This window comes from Aythya marila (genome assembly GCF_965140915.1).
Source record: "Aythya marila genome assembly, chromosome: Z".
Classification (NCBI taxonomy): Eukaryota; Metazoa; Chordata; class Aves; order Anseriformes; family Anatidae; genus Aythya; species Aythya marila.
In genome coordinates, this window is record NC_139080.1 from 37,601,749 (window position 1) to 37,626,083 (window position 24,335).

General features: G+C 38.7%; 1 protein-coding gene across 8 annotated transcripts in view; it reads right to left on the reverse strand.

Annotated features, from left to right (window-relative positions):
- Positions 1 to 24,335, reverse strand: part of PIP5K1B (phosphatidylinositol-4-phosphate 5-kinase type 1 beta) — a 109,611-nt gene that overhangs the window by 44,710 nt on the left and 40,566 nt on the right. For all 8 annotated transcript variants that reach the window (XM_082783067.1, XM_082783070.1, XM_082783068.1 and 5 more), the window contains one exon: positions 11,550 to 11,680. In XM_082783067.1, the coding sequence (XP_082639193.1) occupies positions 11,550 to 11,680 (131 nt within the window). The remainder of the gene's footprint in view (positions 1 to 11,549; positions 11,681 to 24,335) is intronic.

Genomic DNA, 24,335 nt, shown 5'->3' on the forward strand with positions numbered 1-24,335 from the left:
ATGAACAGACAAATGTGCATTTATGTATCACCACTCAATGTAATACAAACAGCCACAAGAGGCAAAGTATTGCCAGCAAATTCCTTTTTCTCTCCTTCAAGTCATTAGTCTTTTCACCATCATTTCCACATTCACAAAGATCATGTTTAAGCTACTGCTACAACTTCACACATCCCTCCAGGGTAAGCCAGTCCAATAGCTTACTAACACAGAAAGGGTCACCCCATTTCACGTAAGGCCTTCCAAAAAGCTTGGAAGTTAACCCAGAAAAACATAACTTCACACTAGCTTGGTGACCTGAACTGGTTCACAGGAGAGTCATACAGATACTGAAGACACTGAAAATGCAAAACAGATGAAAAGATACTAAAAATGAGACAGTACAAAAGAATACTAAATCACAACAAAGAGGACAACACTGTGTTGCCAGAGCACTGCTAAGGAAGCAGGTCTACCTGTCTTGTTTTGGTGCCAGAAGGCTTTTACTGGCTCAACCTTATTTATGAATCTCCATTCGCAGCATTAATTTCTTCTGCAGGTTAATTACAGTTATGGTACCTCTCTCTTCCTTGCTAGTGCAATACAAGATTGGAAATACATACTGAAGTTGGTAACCTTGAAGTGTTTTTTTTTATTTTTTATTTTTTATTTGCCTGTGACATCGCATTTTTTTCTTGCCTCAGTCTAAACCACCACTAGCTTACATGTTCAGTTAAATTAGAACACAGGTTGTGCACATTGTGGGGAATTCTGGAAAATGGCATGCAGTTACACACAAGATACAGATTCAAGCTAGACGAGGCATAGAGAAAGACTACTGTGGTGACCAATCTGGCAGACAGTCTTTCTTAAAGAAGCACATGAGAAGAATGTAGCCCTCTTAGATCTTTTCCTTGTTTTATACTACACTTTCACTGTGTGTTTAGGTTGCAGTTGTATGATTCTTTAGATGAACACTATGCTATCTAAGCTGAAGAAAAAAGCAGGAAGATGTTGCCAGAAGGAAAAAAAAAATAAAAACTGCCTGTGGATTTCTTAATGCAGGACATTTTAAAAAGGCTTTAAACAGAGGAATAATATTCTATACTATGATTTCAACGCAAGCAAGAACAGAATTAAGATATAGCTTGGTCACTCTGCACAAGTTTATAAATAATTGAGAATAAAATCCATAATACTGGACATGGTGGCCAAAATAAGCTCCTCTGACAATACTTTATCCATTTCATTTACCCTAATTAAATTATTCAGAGATGCATTATGTACCTATATGCTTAGCATCAGGAATATACAACGAATTCAAAGGAAAAAGACTCCAGGAATTCACATAAATGTGAAGAGGAATGAACTCAGTAAATGTCCTACAAAGACTAACTTATGTATCATGAACTTACTATACACGTAGGACAAGCCTTGATTGTACAGAACCAAAACTTTTAAATATGTTAAAAAGCTTTGGTTCTGTACAATCAAGGCTTGTCCTACGAACTTGTCTCCTGTTATCACATTGTTACCCGGTAGAAGTTTACCCCAACCCATTTAGCTGCCCCTGCGTGTGTAACACCAAAATCTACCAGAACTGAACTGCTGCCAACTAAAGGGTTTTAACTGGACAGGAAGCTTTCTCAGGCTCCAGAAATGCACTTTTAGATTTTTGAATAGGAGACAGATGAAGAAAAAAAATTTGATTTCTGGTTGGAAATCGCATGTCAAAAGATGGCCATGGCTGAACAAAAATGCATACAAAGACATTATAATGGTATTTCTTTGATTGCAAAACCACATGGTTGAGAGCTGGCAAAGGCTGCCTAGTCCTAATGAACTCATTTGCACGTTTTATAGTCTAACATATAACAACTCTAAGGTATTAAAATCAAATCCACTTATGTTTTATAGTTCCATTATATATTTAAAAAGAGAAATCAATAAGCTACTAGGCTGAATGGGATATTTTTCCTTACAGTTAAGACTGGCTAATGCTTTTTCTTACTTTTTGCTTACTTTCAGTATGCCACTCTTGCCTGACATGAAGCTTTGATTGACACTGAATTTTTCTGTAATATGGGGAGGACAAAGGATAAATATAGTCATACTGAGAACTTGGGGCTACATTTGTAAATGTAGTAGATTGTTTTAAGATGCAGACAAGAAGAGAACAAAGTGTTCTTTGATGAAAAATCACATCCTTGTCACAAAAGATTTATCATCTCAACTTTATAATAAACCTCCTACCTTTTAGAACGTACCTTTATAAATCTGCTTCTTGTAGCAATAACTCTTGTGTAAGTGTGGCAATAAATATATTACATGTCCTTGCTCTACTAGAACATGCCCGTCCCATCGTTGAAACTTCACTAGGGTAGCAATAAAGATAGGATGTTCTCTATGCTAATATCATGGGCCCAAGTCATTTCTTACACACAGTATAAAGAAAAATGACCACAAGTAAAAAAAAGGTTCTTAATAGCTCCAGAGATTGACTTTAATGCATAGTACATGGAAATTTATTTCAGAAAAAATAGAAAACAGCAGTTATTTTTGTACAGCACTGACACAAAGAACAATTCCACGTACCTAACACCATAAGCTTACTTTATTACAGATGTGGTAGTCATTTCACTAAGCAGATCAGTTCCTTTATTCTTTGTAAAATTACTAAAAATTCTTTTTTACCAAGGATCTGAAGGGTTTGTTAACATACCCTACAGTTTCTGCTGATCATATTGATTAATTTCGGTTTCATTGCCTAATAGAATAGATTAGAAGATGCCAATAGTAAGCTTGTCTCTAATGTAAGAAACAAGCTTGACAAAAACGTAAGATTTCTTGGTTAGCTTTCTGGATGAATGTTGCTTTTAACAGAACAGAAGAAGCACCCTGACTTCAAGTAGTTTCCTACAATAATGAAAACTTTTGAAATCCTTGTGGCTAGGTATGTCCTTGCTCTCACCTGCAAAAGGACATTTTCCACTGACAGTTCAATACTGTCCTGTTCACTCTTGATGTAAATACATCTTTACCTTACTTTGACATGAAATTGTTTACAGCGTATCCTCTACCTATCCAAAAATCACTTGTAATAGATAAGGATGCTATGCACACTATTTGCAGGCAAAAGCAAGCCTCCAGGTAGGTGCATTAACTCAACCCACCATAAAAGTTGCAATAATAAAATAAGATTCCTTTGTTTTCTCTCAAATAAAATATACCTCCCACTCTATTAGTTCCCAGGATGATTTATTCTGTGCTTTCTCCTTGCATTTTGCTGGGGAATTCACTCATTTATTCATGTGCATTTCACTCTGGCTGGATAAAAGAATACGTGCAAAGCATTTCATATTATAATTTCTAATCAGGCTAGGTAGTTCCCAGGGTATGGCTATGTCTGTATAGCACATCAAGAAGAGTACCTGAGATTTGCTGACAAAAAATCTGATCTACAAAATGGAGCTTTGGAAATAAAAGAAATGCACTCCATAAAGAAAGAAGGCAATCACATAAATTTCCTCTCGTGTAGATTAGAGCATGCATCTACCAAGAAATAGAAATTACTTTTAATACTAGCTTTGATTCCTGCAACCTTGGGGGAGTCTGGTCTCTGTACATGAGCTATGACAAATAACAGACTTTGGAAAGTTTATGAATCAATTGCAACTTATGAGGTATTTTAATAATCTTTCCTGAAGACCACATGAAAGTAGAAGACTGGTAGTTAGAACAAAAAGGAGAGATTAATGCTAATCTATGCAAGTCAGATTTTAATATCTAGAATAAAAAAATAAAATAAGCATTTTCCAGAAAGAAACAGGAGAGCTGGTCACCTGGGATATGGAGAAGGCTGAGGAACTCAATGACTATTTTGCCTTGGTCTTCACCAACAAGAGCTCCAGCCACATGGACAAGGCTCCAAAAGGCAAAGGCTGGGACTGGGAGAATGAAGAACCACCCTGTATAGGAGATGATCAGGTTCAAGACCATTTAAGGAACCTGAAGGTGCACAAGTCCATGGGACCTGATGAGATGCATTTGTGGGTCCTAAAGGCAGATGTAGTTGCTACATTTGTTGCCATTCTCTGTCATACTTGAGAAGTTGTGGTAGTCCAGTGAAGTTCCCACTGACTGGAAGAAGGGAAACATAATGCCCATTTTTAAAAAGGAAAACCTGGGGAATTACAGGCCAGTCAGGCAGTCTCACCTCTGTGCCTGGCAAGATCATGGAGCAGATCCTCCTCAAAACTATCCTAAGGAACATGGAAAATAAGGAGAGGATTGGTGACAGGCAACATGGCTTCACTAAAGGTAGATCATGCCCAACAAACCTGGTGGCCTTCTGTGACAGGATTACAGCATTGGTGGAGAGGAAAAGAGCAACTGACATCATCTACCTGGACTTCTGTAAAGCATTTAACACTGCCCCCCATGACATCCTTGTCTCTAAATTGGAGAGACATGAATTTGATGGGTGGACCACTCGGTGGGTAAGGAATTGGCTGGATGGCTGCACTCTATGAGTTGTGGTCAATGTCCAAGTGCAGATCAGTAGCCAGTGGTGTTCTTCAGGGGTCAGTGTTGAGACTGGCATGGTTTAATGTCTTTGTCAGTGACATGGACAGGGGGATCAAGGGCACCCTCACTAAGTTTGCTGATGGCACAAAGCTGTGTGGTGAAGAGAGACAGGATGCCATCCAGAGGGACCTGGACAGGCTTGTGCGAACCTCATGAAGTTCAATAAGACCAAGTGCAAGGTCCTGCACCTGGGACGAGGCAATCCCAAACTCAAATACAGGCTGGGCTAAGAATGGATTGAGAGCAGGACTTGGAGATACTGGTGGATAAGAAGCTCAACATGAGGCAGCAACATGCACTTGTAGCCCAGAAAGCCAACTATATCACATCAAAAGCAGTGTGGGCTGCAGGGCAATGGAGATGATTCTCCCCCTCTGCTCTGCTTTTGTGAGACCTCACCTGGAGCACTGCCTTTAGCTGTGGGGTCCCCAGCACAAGAAGGACATGGACCTGTTGGAGCGAGTCCAGAGGAAGCCACAAGATGATCAAAGGGCTGGAGCACCTCTCCTACAAAGACAGGCTGAGGGAGTTGTGGTTTTTCAGCCTGGAGAAAAGAAGGACCTGGGGAGACCTTATTGCAGACTTCAAGTATGTAAAAGGGAAGATGGGATGGGACTCTGACAGGGAGTGTAGTGATAGGACAAGGGATAAGGGATTTAAACCTAAAAAGGGTAGGTTTAAGTTAGATGTAAGGAATACATTCTTCACTCAGAGGGTGGTGAGGCACTGGAACAGGTTGCCCAGAGAAGCTGTGGAACACCTCCAGGGATGGGGCATCAAGACCAGGCTGGATGGGGCTTTGGGCAACCTGGTTTTTGGGAGGTGTCCCTGCCCATGGCAGGGAGGTTAGAACTAAATGATCCTTTCCAAATGGACCTTAAATGGTCCTTTCCCAACCCAATTTATGACTCTATGAAATATATGTATTTTTAAATAACAGTATGTGCATCTTAACTTTTCTTCTAATAAATGATGTGGGTTGATTTAAATATAGGTGGTGCAACATCAAACTAAAAATGAACTAACACTAATTATATTTTCAATGGCTAACCCTGTGGCTTGCAAAAATTCTGCTAAACAGGACACCCACATGTGTTCCTTGGCAGCTTTTCTTTTCTGTGGCCTCACCCTGGTGGGAAGTGCCCATGAGATAGCACATTTATCTGAAGGTGCAGGGAAGATGAGCTGCATCTCTTGATAACAAGCATTCAGCAAAGAGCAGTGTTAATATTCTGTGATGTAACTGTTTACAAAGTAAGTAGTCATAGTATAGTTGTGGATCCACACATAACCTTCTTGTATATAAAAAAGGTAAAGAGAAGAAACAAAAGAAGAGAAGAATATCAGTTCTCTCATGTTACAGCAGCTTTTTTGAAGTCTGAAAATCACAATAAAACATCTAACATTAAATGCTCCCAGCATTAAAAACTAGCAAAGAGTATCCAATCTCAGTGCTACTGTTCTTGGAAAAAGCTGCTCATTTATAACCCATCAAGATGTATTCAAGTGCTACTAACTGTATACAACAAATACACTCATAGACCAGTGCTAATGTAGTTCAGGCACAGCTTTGGCATATTTGTTTCCTACATATTATTTCAGGAAAACAATTGTTTCCCATATGGTAGAAATAAGTATTATGGCTACCTGTACAAATAGGTGTGTATTTGCTTTTTTTCACATTGTGGGATAAAGTCCAGTGGTAATATCCTTGCTTCTCACTGTATTTGCTATATTTTTGGTTACTATTTACCCTATGCTAAGCAGTCCCCTGCAGAGGCAGCTGTAAAGTAGACCTGTGAATTGCAACTAACTTCAAAACAAGCCAGTGGTATCTGTGGAACAGCTGAATACAAAGACATTTTCTTATGATGATATGACTATTTAACAAACAATTGGAGATGCATTTAATACAAGGGATCTCTGAGTCCTTCATGAATAGGTAAGTAGGCCTGCAAGGTCATGTAACCACACAAGTATCCAGAGTATCTCAGGTTTACCAAGAATTTGATACTAATGTAAGTGGGCAAGACCAGTAGTTCATAATGAATGTGGGTTTTGCTTTTGTTGCCACAGTATCACCATTTCAAATACTATTTGTTTTGAAACAGGAAACTAACTGCTTCCTCCTGTTTTTGCTGTCACTCTACTCACAAACCATGAAAAAAAGTTTCTTAACTTGGGTTATCCAAGTAATCCATCCTGCATCTCTCTGTGACTGAAGCACTAAAAAAAAAAAAAAGAGTATTTCTTTATAAAAGGTGTCAGGCAACCTTCTTAGCTGCCTGTTGAAACTGCCCAATTGGAAACAGATATGCTCACATGAACTACACAACAACTAAGTGTTGATACGAATATTTGAATCTATTCACATGTAATTTTCAAAGTATTTTATGCTTCTTCAATTAAAAAGACACTGTTTGGTCCATCACAAAACCTATGATACCTGTTTGGTACAAAGACATTCCCAAGGCCAAGTGTCATACCAGAAGACAGTACACTTCAGTCTCTGAGGTAAGGTAAAACCCAGACAAACCCTAAACTTTGCCCAAACTTTTACTTTTCTTAGTAATTTCCACTGCTGATTTGGGCTGTCATTCACATGCTACCTTACCACAGTATTAAGCTTTGGATATTAAATAGCAGAAAGCACTGAATAATCTTTCATTAGCATCAGAAGAAAGCAATTTGCAATTGAACAAGTTCCTTGTACAAATGACTGTAGCTGCAGGGCACATTCAGGTCAAAAACATGTAACAGACTTAATATTTTAATTAGAAACCACAAGTGTTCATAACATACAGGGTCTAGATCCTGTAAATACAGCATATTAGTGAGGGAAGTGCACAAGACTTATTAACAGCTTGCTGCAAAAAGGTCAAAGACAACTGTGCTTAGCAGTGGCCTGTATCCGAGAAAACAAGAAGACATGAAGCCTGAAACATACTGCTTTTCTCCAAATGCTCTGAATTTCTGAAGCTGCATACTACTGACTAGCCAAAGTTGGCAGACAGTATGGAGTGGCTTGTCAAACCACTGCAGAAAACATGCCTACCTAATAAGTGTCTGCTGGAATTGCTTAGCAAGCTGCCCACATTCTCAGTTCACAGGCAGCTAGCTGCACAGCCACACGGCCCAGCAACCAGCTTGAGCCAACAGTGCCAGACACAGCTGGGCTGGTTAGCTTTGCACCAAGGCTTTCCAACCATGGCCACGCTACCTGGAGCTTAGCTCCGAATTTAAATTAGATAGCTGTCAAAATACTACCGTAACCACATTGCACAAGTGATTGATTTGGGAACAAAATGTCACACCAAGAGATGAACTGATTCCAACTGACGCCAGAGGCACTGAGCATAATGCAGGAAGACCAGAAAAAGCCCTACACAGCTGAAATATGGGACAGAGGAGGGAGGAAAGATAGAGAGCAGCCAGGATGCATGACTTTCCCACTGAATCCTCCAGCTATTGCTGCTGTAGATAAGCACCAGATAAGCAACTCCCTGTTGTATTTTCAAAGCAGTGTTTAAAAGCAGTTTCTCTTGTGGTTTCAGCCTATGCAGGGAGTTAGGCTGAGACTTCAGATGTCCTATCTTCAGAATCAACTGGGTCACTGCAAACTGCATTTGTTTTTTTAGCACAAAGGGCACATTTGCACAGTGCCATTTAAACTCAGTTCGGACTGTAGTTCTAAATACACCCTTTTATAGCAACCCCTATTAACACCTCACTTAACTCCCAAAAGCAACACAGTATAAACTCCCTATTAAAAAAAAAGGAAAGTCACAAAAGGGACAATGTAAAGTAGAAAGTACCAAAGGCACTTTCCCACCTCCTCAGTTGCCACAATGTACAAATGAAACCAAGCAACTTTGCAATTCAAATCCACTCACTCTGCTAAGATACCCATACTTCACTGAGAGTCACTTCCTGAAACAAACACCTAAATGAATCTGGGATAACCTATAACCCAATTAAACCCAGTTACAAAGTAACTCTGAGCCAGGCAAACCTGCAATCTGTGGGTTAATCCTGATTTACAACAGCTCCCACAGTAAATAGTGCAAGTATGTTCAATTCTGAACTGACCATTCTTCCCTGCCTCTTTCCTCCCTCCTTCACTGTGAATTGTGCTGAAAGCGTTTTCCTGTGGATACCAAAGCTGGGCTACAGAAAGTACTGAGGTTTACTTCAGGGGCTGAGGGAGATGCAGAGACTATTGCTCTTTGGTCACTTACTGAGTTTATAAAACAACTGTTAGTTTGTTAGCTATTTTTCCCTAAAACATCTCAGATGATACTGTTTTGCTCACTGGAACACAGCCTGTTGTTTTGCTGCATTTCTACTAGCTCAGGCTTATTTTATCACAGGCACTATGACAATGCTCATCTTGCTGTTAAAAGAACAGGTGTGCCTGTGACTGTGCAAAACAACTGTTCTCACTTCTCTTTCCAAATCACACCTGCCAGATCTGGACGTCACTGGGGAATATCAGCTAATACCCTGCTTGGAGTTGCAGCTAAATTATATATACCCCAAGCAAGAGGAAAAGTGTTGCTTCTTGCTTGGTAAGTAACAACGTTCTGCACCATGCTTGATGCACTGCCTCGACAGGTTCTCTTCCAGCTGTAGGTATTGGGTGAAAGGATTACTTCATCTCAGCTTGCTCTTGGATGCTCATCACCTCCCAACAGTAGTCAGCCCACTGCATCTGCTGGTGTAACTAATTTGAACTTATGTCTTTCAATCCTGACCAGTCCAAGCCAAAAAAAAAGAGGACATGCAATCTTATCTTTTCACCACCAGCTATGGTAATGAAGCCAGCTACAGATATGAGTCAGGAATTACCCATATAATGCCACCGTTAAAGACTCAAAATGCCGGTACCCTTGGCCATCAGAAAAGAAGCCTGTACCACTACATGTAATACTAAATTATGATTTATGCATATTAATACCACCTTGGATCAAAAATACTTTAGATGAACGTACATGTTATGTGAAGACAAGAGAAAGACTTTAAATTTGAGATTTGTTTGTTAGTTTAAGAAATGAAGTGTCATGATTGTTTTTAAGAGACTGCTATGGACAGCCAATTCTTAGTTTCAGAGAAAGTATTACCAGCTAGGGCTATGTGTAGAAAGGCTCTTTGTTACAGACAAGACGAGTTACTATATTATGTACTCCTGCTTACTAGAGAGCTATTCAAAACCAACAAGTCTGACTACTTGCTGATCCAGCTATTTCTTTCGTTCATATCCTTTTCCTTTTTTTTTTTTTGGTATCTGTCTACAAAGGTGCTACTACAGCTTTTACGATAAATTTCATGTTACTGCAAACAGGCTATTACTTCAGTCTTTGTTCTCTTTCTCAGTCAGATGGGATCACTCCTAGTTCTCCCCTAAAACCAGTACCAAACAATCAAGGAAATTCTTTTTCAAGTGTACAAGCATGGAAGTTTCATAGGTGACTACAAATCATTTTATCTTACTTGGCTTTTGGAACAATGTTAAAAAAGATACAGATAAGCCTTTTTTTTCCCCAAAAAAGCTTGGCTATATAATAAAACAGTTTTGTCACGTATATCTCATTGTGTTTCATGAACAACGAAGTCAGTATCACAGCCAAACAAACAACTACAGAATCCTGCACAGCTGTCACAGTTGCAAAGTTTACAAATATGATGGCTCATTCCATTTTTCAGAACAAAGAATACACTTATTTACATGATATGCAAATGTCTCAGTTTAACAAAGAAAAAATTGAGGTTACAGTGTATGAAAACACATGCACATAGGCAATGTATAAATGTTTATCTAATCCCCAAGAGAAAGACTACAAAGTTGTGTACAGACATGAGTTAACAACAGAACACAGGATATGGGATATCCTTGATTCCTACAAATGTAATGTAAATGCTTCTTTTCACATAAGAAATACCTCTACTCCTTAAAAGATACCTCATTTCAGAGGAAATCAGAAGTTGAAACTAGAAAATTTACTTCAGCAAAGGTCAACTTCAACCTACTACAATTATTTCATTCATGGTCAGTTTAAATTCCTGTTTAGTGACATTAATAATCTCTGAACATTATTAGAAACAGTTTATGAAGTAATATTCAAATTGCAAATGAACCGAACTTAAAAAAAAGACTTTAAATATTTCCAAATTCAGGAATTACTGCATAGATAGCATCTCCTTAAAAAATAATGGACACTACTAGTACTTAGTAATTCTGGAAGTCCAGACAACACTAAATAGAATACATCCTCCTGGCTTTGAAATATGTTTCTTATTTTCCTATACCTGCTTTATTTGTTCATACCATAAGTAACTTTGAAGTTACGTGACACTGTACATCAGCTTCTGAACCAACAAATGAAGATGACCTTGATTTCTCTCATCAGTGTAACTGTATTATTACAGATTCTATATCATCATTGCCAAATGCAAGGCAGTAATGGTGCACAACTTGCAGTATGCTATTAAGAGCCAAACCTAGTCACAGGCTAAAATCCTGGCTAGAATGCTATATTAAAGCTAGCATCTTACGTTACTCTTAACCCTGTGGGACTGGAATTTGCATTGATTTTGATAAAACCTCAACAAAATTGCAAGTACTATCCTCAGTTTTCAGAGCCCAAACTACATTTGTGAACGCTGGGTGTAATACTTGCTATATAGATCCATCAATCACTTTCAACTGTAGTTAACAACTCATTTAACTGAAAGTGTCACAATTATTTTCCTTCTCTAGATAAGACATGCCTCAACTCTTCAGTTGAAGTGTGATCTTCCCAGCTTTCTCCCTACCTTCATTTTCAATGACAACTTGAAGACGGGAGCATTTTCAAGTTCTCCTACCTCAAGCTTACTCTAACCCCATTTTGTCAGAATCGTAAACCAATCCTTATTTGAAGTACTTAGGTAGAGTTCCATTATGAAATTCTGCAAGAAAGTATTTTGAATAGGCTGGTCCTTACCTGGGTAGGAAGACGCTTTCCACTACATAGAAGTCTTGCATAAGAACATCTCTGTCTGGTTTTGATGTGAGGTTTCCTACTGTGTATCCTATTCCCAGCTGGATAGCACCTTTAATAGCTGAGGATGCAGTCTGCATAGGAAGTAAGAATTCAAGCATCAGTTTTGCTACAAACAGATTTCTTTATCAGTAATATAATACACTAAACACGTAATCGTTATCAGAATAACAATGTTACATCATCTTTACCTCCTTGCCTTCAAGAGCAGAGAACATTTGTCCAGAGATTTTTTTTTTCAATTACAAGATTTAAAGAAATACTATGCTGTAGCAAAAGCCACAAAAAAAATACTCTGATTGTACAGACTGAGAGCTTTAAAACTGTCTAAAGAATGTAGACATCAGGTTCTAACTTGGACACTTCCAATATAATTAGACATCCAAACCCCTTCCTGAGTCTGAAACTGCATGCATTCTCTTCTGGGGAAAAAAAAAGTTACAAATTCCATAGGAATGTACTCGCATGCCAATGTGTAAGTCACTATGCTAGCTGCTGTTCTACATACAAATTCTGGGTACAAATTTATTTACTAAATTCTGGTTAGCAGTCAGTACAAGAGGTGTACTCACTGGGGGGAATCCAGAGAGAAACCAAAGTGATGAGGAACAAAAAATCTCTATAAAAATCTATGCACAGAGAGTGAAAAGACTTAAGTGACTTAGATTCAAGTAACAAGGTTTGCAGGGGACAGAAGGGTTCAAATGGGCAGTGCCAGATTGTTTTAGACACCATATACGCAAATTGAGCTCATCTCTGATATTTTCTCATGCTGACTAGACAATCCTGCTTTGATGGATAAAAAAAATGGTAGAAGTGAGTCAAGATAAGAAATTGCCCAAGAAAGGAACTCTGAAGAAAATATGGAAAGAGTGACTAATGGAAATGATTTGGAAGGCAAAGAAGGTTGTCAGGAAGGAAATATCTTCCCTTAGCATGGTATATTTTCTCTAAATTGAAGACACTATTTTGATGCCTGTTTTCAGGTTTTGTCTCCCATCGACCAAACCAGAGATTCTATCAGCAAAGCAAAAAACACCAAAAGCTCCATGATCAGAACTATTGCAGCACTCAAACAAAAACATTTCAGAAATGAGTGGGAATTACATAAGAAAGAGTTAATGTACACAAAACTACTTTTGTTTTAGTTCTCAGAACAGCCTATTGCAAAGTCGCTGCTTATTTTTAGAAAAGAAAATATGGAGATGTGTAGTTCCTCATTAATTAAGACTGCACACCAAGCAAAACTTTCACTTTTATAACAGTTCTGAACAGGCAATTTGGTGGGAACAAACAATGCCACCGTTCTTAGACTGATACTTTGACTAGTAAAAAAGATTTGGCTTGTGTTGTAAGATGATTCACATTTTTCTTTCCTAAAAAGGCCTCTATTCATGAATGATTAATGCCCAACAAAAGCAGTAATTATGTAACTTCGATCAAACCAATACACATACAAAAAGAGTCTGTGCTTCATAGCTGGACCCCTATCCTGTTCACTGCCACAGTGTGGGACTATGTCTGAAAACACACCACAGATAACCCAGTACTCTATTTTACTGAGACAGGACATTCAAAAAACAAATAAAAAGGCAGGTAACCCAGTAATGTGATTCCAAGAGGACAGTACTGGATCACCATTCTGGCATGTAAAAAAAATTCTGTAGGATTTCTGCAAATACAGACCTTATCTACAAGGTTATTTTCTTGTGAATTTCCACTCCTATTCAGGGGTGACATTAGTAATCACCCATAATCACAGCAATGGGTTTAACAGAAAATCAATGTTATTAATTATTCAGGATATTTTAAAAACTGTTTTCAAACAAATTGATAGCAGTTACAGCATGCTGAAGGCAATTGCTGACCCAGGTCAATTGCTTATGAACTACTGTCATGAGTTAACAACCCTCACAAAGGCTGGTCAACCAAGACTCCCTCCTCCAAGGCTATTTTTTGTTTCCACAAGCCTTAAACTGAAAACAAAAATCTTGGAATTTATCTCAGTACAAATGCTTGTTTTGGTCTATTGTTTATTATTATTGTTTTGTGGTTAAGAATGGAATCCAAGGAGGAGAAAAGGAGCTGCTCCTCAGGCCTTAGGGAAAATGTTCTTGATTCATCCATTTCACTGCTGAACTGCTAAAATATATATATATTTGTTTATTTATATATATATATTTATTGGAAGTCAGTGTCGACCAATGCAAATGGCAAATATCCACTCTCAGCATTCATTTTTTCCTTACTCAGGCACCTCTTCCAATGCTTATAAAAGCAAAGTCTAGTTTCAAACCTAAAACCCTCATATCTTTCAATTCCTCTTAAATACTCCCTACTGTAGAAAAAGCAATAAAGTTTAGCAATCTTCTGTGCCAAGAATTCTCCCTTGTAGAGACTGAAATATTTTTATATATATTTATAGTGGTCTCATGCAGATGTTCACAAAATTGCCTTGGGCCCATTTATCAGCTGTAACTGTGCAGCAACTCTTGGATCATTTACCAGGTTACCATCACCTTCTGAAGCTCTAAGAAATCAAAGAATGAGAATAATCAGGAAGATGAACAACTTCAGTTCATGAATTATATACCCTGGAACTAACTGGATTCATAGCAAATAATGTATGCCCTGACAACTGTCTTTGCTACCTAAAGTGGAATAACAAAACAAATGCCTATCATCCTCCTTTTACTGATTCTTTTACTGATTAGGTTATTCCTACTTACTGCACAGGTGTGCTCAATGTTATGTTTTGTACTGACAGTGGGACAGAAACCCATGAAAATGTTGCCAGTTTCATACTGGACTATCTTTTACTGACCCTAGTACTGCAAATCCTAATGTGTCAGGCCTGAAATTGTCCACCTCTGAAACATTAACAGCATAAACTTGAATGGGCATAAGCACACATCCTTATTTTTCTCAGATCAACTCAAATCCTAAGTGTTATTGACTTAAAACAATACCTACTTCTAATGCTGCTATTGAAAAAGATTTGCTGTCCACTCTCCAGTCCACAAAATATATGCAAGCTACCCATCACACTGTGCCAACAGCAACATCTATGTGGCCAGACAAATTACAAAAGAGCTGATACAAGAGCAAGTTTTCAGCAGGATCAGTTCCCTGATTCATATAAACCGTTATGTCAGCTGCCTAGCTGAATGCAAGTATCACACCATCACAGGCTAAAGCAAATTTCATGCTGTTTAAGGTTGTCCTTCTACTGGCTGAGGGAGTGTAAGTGAAATCTGAACTAGCAAAAAGCCTGCCTATTCAAAATTAACATATTATCACTTCCTGAATATATCCTAATAGACACTGAATGGCACGCTAGCTCAGTGCTTTGTCATATGGCAATCACATTCTTTACTTGGTAGTGGGACCCCTGGGCTTCTTTTCAATCCACAGTCAACAAGGGGTATAGTTTCTCCCCAGCCTAGTTTTTCAACAAAAGTTGTTTCAGGAGAGAAAATGTTTTCACATAAATTCAGATTAAATGTAGATACTAAGACATAACGCATGCAAGTATATCATTAAGGATAACTACAATTCCTGCTGCCATAGAAATCGAGAAATTACCCATTTCTTCTGCCCTTACCTCCTCCACCTATCTCTCCAGAATGCCAGTATTTTAAAGCAGGTAGGGACAGTTCTCTTCCACCTGCCACCAATTGCCTGTCAAATGGGAACAGTTCAGCAAAGGAAAAAGAGATACATTTCAGGAAGAGGTACAATGGTGATAAAGAGCTCCAGGATCCTCCCAGACAGAATTCACCAGTCCCATTTAAATTGAACACAAGTGGGGTCACCCTATCTGGATTACTCTATGTAGAACCACAGGCTTCTAGAATGGTTTGGACTGGAAGGGACCTTAAAGGCCATCTAATTCCAACCCACTGCCATAGGCAGGGACACCTCCCACTAGACCAGGTTGCCCAAAGCCCCATGCAGCCTGACCTTGAATACCTCCAGGGATGGGGCATCCACAGCTTCTCTGGGCAGCCTGTGCCACTGATTCACCACCCTCTAAGTAAAGAATTTCTTCTTTATATCTAATTTAAACCCTAATTTAAAATTTTAACTTTGTAAGTTTAAAGCCATTACCCTTTGTCCTGTCAGTCCACTCCCTGGTAAAGAGTCCCACCCCATCTTTCTTGTAGGCCCCTTTAACATTCTTGAAGTCTGCAATAAAGTCTCCCTCTCTACTCTGATCATTTCTGTGGCCCTCCTCTGGACTTTCTGGTCCATGTCTCTCTTGTGCTGGGGACCCCAGAGCTGAACACAGTGCTCCAGGTGGGGTCTCACAAGAGCAGAGCAGCGGAGGAGAATCACCTCCCTTTGAACAAGTCAAAGTAATGGATTAACAAATAATAGTGGAACTTATTGTAATGCCTTTTTTTTCTCCTCAGTCAAGAAAATATCTTCATTATGTCTCATAACGCTTAGAGAATTCTACCTTTAGTATTCCTATACTTTTTATTTTAGACATCTGCCTGGCTGTCCATGATACGAACATATTGAAAATGAAACTTTACTCTTCCACCGCTGCCTATGGCCTCTCCACAGTTTTATCCCTGCATGTAAGAGATTAAAGTCTTCATTCTGATGAAATGTTATTTTTGCCCCTTTTTGTCACAACTAACTGTATCTTTGCTCTGTATTTGTCCTATATCTTTGCTAAAAGGCCCATAGAGATGAGATTTGATATGCAGAGTTAAAAAGTATAGTGAAAGGCTTAAGGGCAATAAAATATACTACAGTACACAGTTCAGAATACAGAATATCTGCATCAGAAATAAATATTTTAGCATAAGTTGTACTGTTACATGAAGTATTGTTCTGTACAGATGGGTCTTCTACTCTCTCTACATGACTCCAAGATGAAATTGTTTCAGACCAGGAAAATAAATGAAAACTTAAATCTTTTCAAATCAGGTATAAAGTTTGTGCATGATCCAATAAGCAGAACTTTTATATTTCCTACAAATATTCTTTTTCAAGCTAGTTCTCCAAAACTTGTATTTTTTATTTTCATTAAAAAAGCATTAACCAGATAGATATAACATGTGTAAAGGCCGTTTACGTTCAGGTAACAACAACAAAAATGAACTGAAGCTATTTAACAACTGGGTACAGGGCTATTGAAAAGACTATGAAAATATGTCCTTTAAAAACAGGGAAAAGAATTCAAGGATGACAGTAATACAGGTACTACAGTTACTAACAAGAATGTTACATGTTGCCAGATAACTATTTCCATTACAATTTGAAGGTCATTGCAGCTTCCATGTAAATGTCTAGCAAACCTAACTAGCCACTGATTTGAATGGCTGGCAAACTTAACGAGCCACTGTGTTCACAGTGAACAAAGACTTTGGATATGGTAAACATGTTTAAGAGAAATGTTTTAAAGTATGAACAAGTTCTCTGTATCTGAATGGGGCTATTGCTGTCAGCAAACAAATTATTTAAAAACAAACAAACCATGAACAGAGAAGAACTGTGTGAAATGTAGGCTTCATTTAATTTATAGTTGTTCCCTCTACTCTTATTCACAAAGCTATTTTCCCATTCTTCTCCCACAAGGAGCTCATGAATAATGTAATTCCACATTTTTGCTTTCTTTAAAAGTAGACATCCTAGGAATGTCATATAGAATTGCATGAATATAAACTTTGTCCTTGCTTATCTGTTAGCCCTTTTTATGACTCACTTTATTGCAGCTGAAGCTTAGCCTATGAACTTTCTGGGTCAAAGATGGTGATGCCTGGCTTATTGCAGGTGCTATAAAGCAGCTGCTATAATGGTCATACTCTTCGCCTCAGAAATTTCACCTCATTATCATTCTGGAAGGCAAGATGATATTTGCTTTCTCCCACCCTCTGTACTACTGTAAGTCAAATAAATACAGGTAAAACAATACAGGTTTTTAAACTCTGCTTAATGAAATGATAGAGATGCCTTTTTATGCCACTTCTGTGAATGAGACAGTGAGCAGACAGCATCTGAAGTGAAACCACCATTGATTAACCCTGTTCTACAGCTATGCTTCCCACACAGTGGCTATTAGTTCATTTCTTTCTACATTCATGGAGAAAAGATTGCTCTTATCTCTTTCGCCAGCTCACTCTGCTGCTTGGAGGGACTAGATCAATGAACCAATCATGAGGTGGTCTACCTCATGCTACCATGTTAAAATACTAGCCGGTACTCATCTTCATTTAGTTGGAAAACTTAGCTCATGAAAGAGGTCACACTCCTCCCCATGCTTAAGATTCTAGAGCTTGAATAGACTTTAATTCTTTAACACCAGTTATTTCGTAACACCCTAAGAATGCATTTTCACTTTGAACCTTATAAATTTATTACACTAATCTGAAACCACAGTGAGAGGCATAAAGAAGCTGAGGTTGGCAGTACAGGAAAAAATTCTGATGAAAGCTATTCCTTGACTCGTTATTTAAACTAAGACACAATGCACACACTTCAAATTGTCAATCACTTAGATTGCTGAGACCATAAACATTGCTCCCTTGTCCCAGGGGACTGGTGTAAAGTAACTGCATATAGAAGCCCTCCTGCAAGCAGCATACGCAATGAAGTAAAATAAATAAATAAATCAATCCACAGGGCTTCACTTCATCAAAATGATTATAGCTGTGTGGATTTGGACAGATCTGAATTGTCTACTGTAAGAAAGCATTTGTTCTCCAGTTATACTGGTTACCATAAGTACCAGAAATCTACACATACTACAACTTCTACATAAACATGGTTTTTAAAGACCCCTGAAAAGAAACTAAGCCTCCAAAAATAGCATCAACACTTAAGCCAAACCACCTGAGGAGGGTGCCTGTTGAAAAACAGGATGTCTTCTTCAAGCAACATGCAAAAAAAAAACTTTTTAGCATTAAGAAATTGCCATTTGATCCAGGATGCATCCAGTAATCATACAGTCCAATGCTTTTGTAGTAGAGCTTTCTTGTCTTTGGGTGCCTCCTGTACTTAAAGTCCCATTGACAACACTTCTTACATCTGCTTCTGTTGATGCTTCTGTAAGTGGCTACCATATCTCAGCATGCTCTCTGAAGCTGCCACATTTGAGCTATCAGTTTCCTTTTATGTTAAATCACAGACACTAAAATAGGACTACTAGAAAACTGGTGACTGAACTGTTTTTCCTGTTTCTCCACAACTTGGAGTAACATGGTACTCCTTCACTCACCCTTAAGGTTACGCCACCTCTCTGACAGCTGCTTGCCCAGCTGCTGCAGGTTACATTTCATCAAAATGGACTGCTGTCCATCCCCCTCACCTCTGGATCTTGGTGCTGGGGGCAGAGGTTAATGCCCATTCCTAAGCTGTTCTTCCTACAGAAGAAGTTACCTTGTGCTGCTAGTCGGCTTTGCAAGAAGCAGCTGGGTCATCCAGATGAAAGCTCTGCACAATGTTTTTGTTACAATAAGGCAATTCATAACTCAAAATAAACAGAAAATCAGACAGGCATCCAGATGTAAGCAGAAGTAGCATCACAGACCTAGCAAAATAAAAGGCTGCAGCAAAGGGTAGAAATATCCAGAGTATATTTACTCTTCCAAAAAACTATTCATTATACTGGTCTATGCCATGTTCTTTGGCCATTCTTTTTCTTTGCACTGTAGAGCTGTGCCAGAGACCAAAGTAATGCAGCACTACATGCTGCTCTACAGTGTTGGCTGTGCTTTCTATATTAAACATATCAATAGCTATGATCCTAAAATATAAATAATAGACCACACCCTTATCTAGTTACTGTTCAAAATTGGCAAAAGCTGTTTTCTTGTATTTTTTTTTTTTAATAATGTTAATAATTTTGCTGGGATGTTCTCCCAGAAGAGAAAACACACCCATGTTAGATTCTTTCACTTCCAGCTCAGTTACTATTAGAAAGATTTTATCACCCAAGTTGAATATGATCTTCTTTCATATTCAAAAATGGGATTCAGCTGACTTCATGATTTTCATTTCAGTTAGTTATTTCTCTATTTCAGAACACTTATGCCAAAGCTTCAGAAGTAGCCATGAATCCAAGTACTTTAGTTCCCCCACCCCAGGCAAAAACATAAAATTGAGTATGGTAAATCTGGTAGTAGCCACTGCCACAAGCAAAACCATTTAAACCAATTTTGTCAATATCTTTACAAGTGTACAAAGCACTCAGAAATATGCCATTGAAAATATACATTCCAGTGCAGCACAAACTCCAGGAGGGAAGTTTCATTGTCTACAATAGCAAGTATTCTATCTGTACACATCAGACTCAGGACATAATCCAATGCCATCAGTGATCCAGCAATGCTACTTGTACATGTTTGCAAGCTCTAACAATAAGGAGCTGATTTCCTGTATTCAGATAAATTCCCTTTGCTCCTGGGCAAAGTGACTCACACATGATATGCAGTTTTGAACAGGTTATGTAAGATGCTTGCTGTAATACACTAGAAAGTAGAACTGTAAAATATTTAACAACAGAAAACAAAGTCATGCCACGCATATATGCATGTGCGGCGGCATTCAGATTACAAACAGATTTTGGTAAACCAGTAGCAGGTTTCCGCAAAAAGAGCACTATGTATTCTGGTGTGATTTTCTTACACACACTTAACATGCCCTGACAGACCTGTCTGCACCTCATTCTTGCTACCAGCATATTAAGTTTCAAAATACTACTGAAATCTTATTTGTCAGAAAGCAGATGAAGGAACAACCATGTGATTGAAGACTTTGAAATGCAAAAGCTGCATTGCATGTCAGCAGATTCTCACAACTGAGTCTGCAAAATATCAGGAGGAAAATAAAAAAAGTCACTGTTGCATACTTGAGATTTCAGTAACAAAATTGTGACTGATATCCACAAGAAGCTACAGTCTGGTGACTCCATTTTGCTGCCAGGTCTACTTGCTACTTTGCTTAAGATCCTCAGGCATCAAATGACGCAAATAATCTCAGCTTCTCAATGATTTCTCATTTTCTTTCAAAACAAAAAACAACAAGATCCAGTGAAACCAACCAACCAACCCTCTCCACCATACCCAAAGTACCTTCAGAGTTTGCATACTTTGAGATTTCTTTGATCTCTAAATTATTTCAATCCTGTACCTTAAAAGCTGCATTGAACACACAACTGTGAAGCTTCTCTTCTTTTAAATGCATTCTTTGATTAGACTGATTGAAATGTTTTTATGGTATTCACAATGTAAACTTCATGAAATTTATGGATGGAGAGAAAACCCAGGAGAAGCCCCAGAGATACGCTTGTAGAAAGTGTCTACAGTTGAACTGACCTACAGATGCATTTTGAATAACACCATTTTAAACAGAAGATACTCAAGAGAGTATCTTCTCAACTCAAGGTTGTGGTTTTCAAAAGGAAAAAAAAAAACATGAAGTTGTGTTATCTTTCAAGGACCTTTACTAAATATTAGACAATTAAAAGGTAGAAAAGCTTCTATGTCAGACTGAGGTGGCAGAAAAAATATATTTAAAATATCACCTAAATGAGTAAGAATTATTCAAAACAAACTGTCCCATTGTCTTCATCTAGTTATGGATTTCAGAATCTGTACAGTTAGGATGTTTTAATCAATGCTTGTGCAAGGCCCTAATGTTTTAGTAAACTAAGACTTTTGAGCTCAGAAGTGTTTGCATTCATGCAGCTGGCAAGGCACATTTTCTTCTACCAGGGATGTGGGCCAAAACATTAGTGTTATAGGAAACTGAAGAAAAACATCTTAATGAATTCAGATAAGGACGTTACCTACCTCTATTTTAGCTGAGCTAAACAAAATCAAAAAGGAAATACTTGAAGAATCTGACATACCAGAAATACAACTGACAGGTCTACAGGCTACTTATCCTTACAGAAAGCTTTACCCTAGATAGAGTCAGCGACAATCTGCCAGAGAAAGATTCTTTTACCTGACTGAGCCAAACTTAAATAAGTATAATTACCAATGTTTGTAATAGCTCTTATAAACTAATCTACATAGGTTGAAGACACATTTGGAACATACTGGCACTACACAACAAAGACGCTACAGAAACAAACATTTTTGTTATTAACAAGATTCCTTCAGCACTGGTTTTGGCTGGGAGAGAGTTAATTTTCCTCCTAGTAGCAGATACGATGCTGTGTTTTGGGTTTAGGATGAGAATAATGCTGGTAACACACATGCTGGTTTTAGTTGCTGCAGAGCAGTGCTCACACAGAGCCGCCCTGCCAGCGAGGAGGCTGGGGGCACACCCAGAAGGGAACAAAACCAGGACAGCTGGCCCAGGCTAGTCAAAGGGAAGTCCCACACTCATGCTCAAAGCTGGTGGTAGAGAATAAGTGGGTGGGAGGGGATGTTTGGAGTGATGGCATTTGTCTTCCCAGGAACTTGTCACATGTGCTGAGCCCTGCTTTCCTGGAAGTGGCTGATCATCTGCCTGCTGGTGGGAAGTGGCAAATACATTCCTGGTTTGGTTTTGCTTACATGTGCAGCTTTTGCTTAATATAGTAAATTGCCTTTAGCTCAACCCATGAGTTTTCTCAGTTTTACCTTTGTGATTCTCTCCCCCATTCAGCTGCAGGGGAATGAGTGAGTGGCTCCCTACCAGGGTTAAAGCACACCACCTTCTTCCCCTAGGATGAACAGGCTAGTAATCCTTTTGTGAACTCTACTGAGGCCAAACAATACCATAAAGAGTTACAGTGCACCAAAGTATACTGATGTATATACACATAGAAAGGATTATCACTTTTTGAAGTGTTCCCATTTTCACCCAGTGAACGATTCAGATGCTTCTTAAAGAACTACAAACTAATTTATCACTGTTAACCAGTCCTCTAAACACTAGATGAGAAGATAACCCACAGCAGTGCGCAGCCTGACTGTGTGAACAGGATGCAAAAGGCAGAGTTACAGAAAGGAGATGAAACAACAGAAAACAAAGCAGATTAGTCTTTAGGTTCAACTCATCCTAGAGCTGCTGCAGCAGTTGAGTCCCACATTACTAGATACAACTGCAGCTGTATAGCCCACTCACACTTCAGTCAGTCCAGTTGCTGCTTAAGGCAATATCTACATCACCTCCAGAGACTTCAGAAGGTTAGATAATCCACAAGGAAAAGGTAGTGAAGGTTTTCTACATGCCCCAGCAGAAAGTTGTTTTTCTTCAAACAGTGATTAGAAATAATTTGTTCTCTGATGGAAATGTGTTTTAGTAAACCATCATTCATCTCAGCGGCAATGAGAGTGACTGTATTGCACTAAGGAAAGCAGTGCAATTTACATTAGAAGCAAGCTACCTTTATCTCCAAGATAAAATAATGATATTCAAAACTTACATAAAACAGGTCAAACCAAAAGTCAACTATTTGCAATTATTTTCTCTAATTTTCCTTCATGTTTTACTTACGATTGTAAGGAATATCTACGTTTTCAAACCAAGCAATGAAAACACTGTTTAATATGTATTGATTAGTTAGGTTTATTTCTCATTGGATCTGGCAAATGGAAAATACCTCTAAAGCTATGACATTTATTTAATTTTCTCTTATGGGTCATTGAATTTTACATCAGACATTTTCCATGCATTATGTTTTCCATTTGTATGCACTTATGTATAAATATATACATATTATGCATTTATATATATATGATGAAAGTTGCACAGACATAATCCTTGCATGCTATTATGAAAAACAGACACAAGATATAATCAATCAATATATAATTAAACAAAATGTAAAATGGTTTAAAGCAAAGTCAGTTTGGTTTTTAGATGATATTAAGAAATGTCGCCTCTCCCCGGCCAACAAGCAAGGAAAACATAATCTTTCAGTAAGGCAGTATCAGCACATTACTTATCCCTACAGATAAGTACATCCCACCTTATCCCTACAGCATTACAGCCATTCCAACATATAGTTGAATATCATGTTTGTTTGTTTTTGCCACAGAGAAGCAAGCTCCTTTACAATTGCTGGGACAGAGAGGCTGATGAAGCACACTGGGACATTTTGCTCTGTGAGAAAATGAAGAGTTCAAGGAAGACTTTAAAGTTAAGACCAAACCACACAGTTCATGAAAGAGTTGCTGCTGAGTTCTCACGTGGAACCATGTAGCCAGGAAGGCCAACAGCATCCTGGCTGGTATCAGGAATAGTGTAGCCAGCAAGACCAGGGAGGTGATCGTTCCCCTGTACTGTGCTCTGGTAAGGCTGCACTTTGGGGACTGTTCAGTTTTGGGTCCCACATTACAAGACAAACACCGAGTCCCTGGAGTGTGTCTAGAGAAGGGCTACAAAGCTGGACACAAGTCCTGTGAGGAGTGGCTGAGGGAGCTTGGGTTGCTTGGTTTGGAGAAGAGAGGGCTCCGGGGAGACCTTATTGATTTCTACAGCTACCTGAAAGAAAGGTGTGGGGAGCTGGGGGCTGGCATTGTCTCATAGGTAACTAATGATTGGACTGGAGGGAATGGCATCAAGTTGCACCAGGGGAGGTTCAAGTTGGAAATGAGGAGACATTTCTTCTCAGAAAGAGCAGTCAGGCATTGCAACAGGTTGCCCAGGCAGGTGGTGGAGTCACCATCCCCGAAGGTGTTCAAAGAAAGGTTGGACGTGGTGCTTAGGGACATGGTTTAGTGGGTTATACTGGTGGTAGGGGGACAGTTGGATCAGATGATCTTGGAGGTCTTTTCC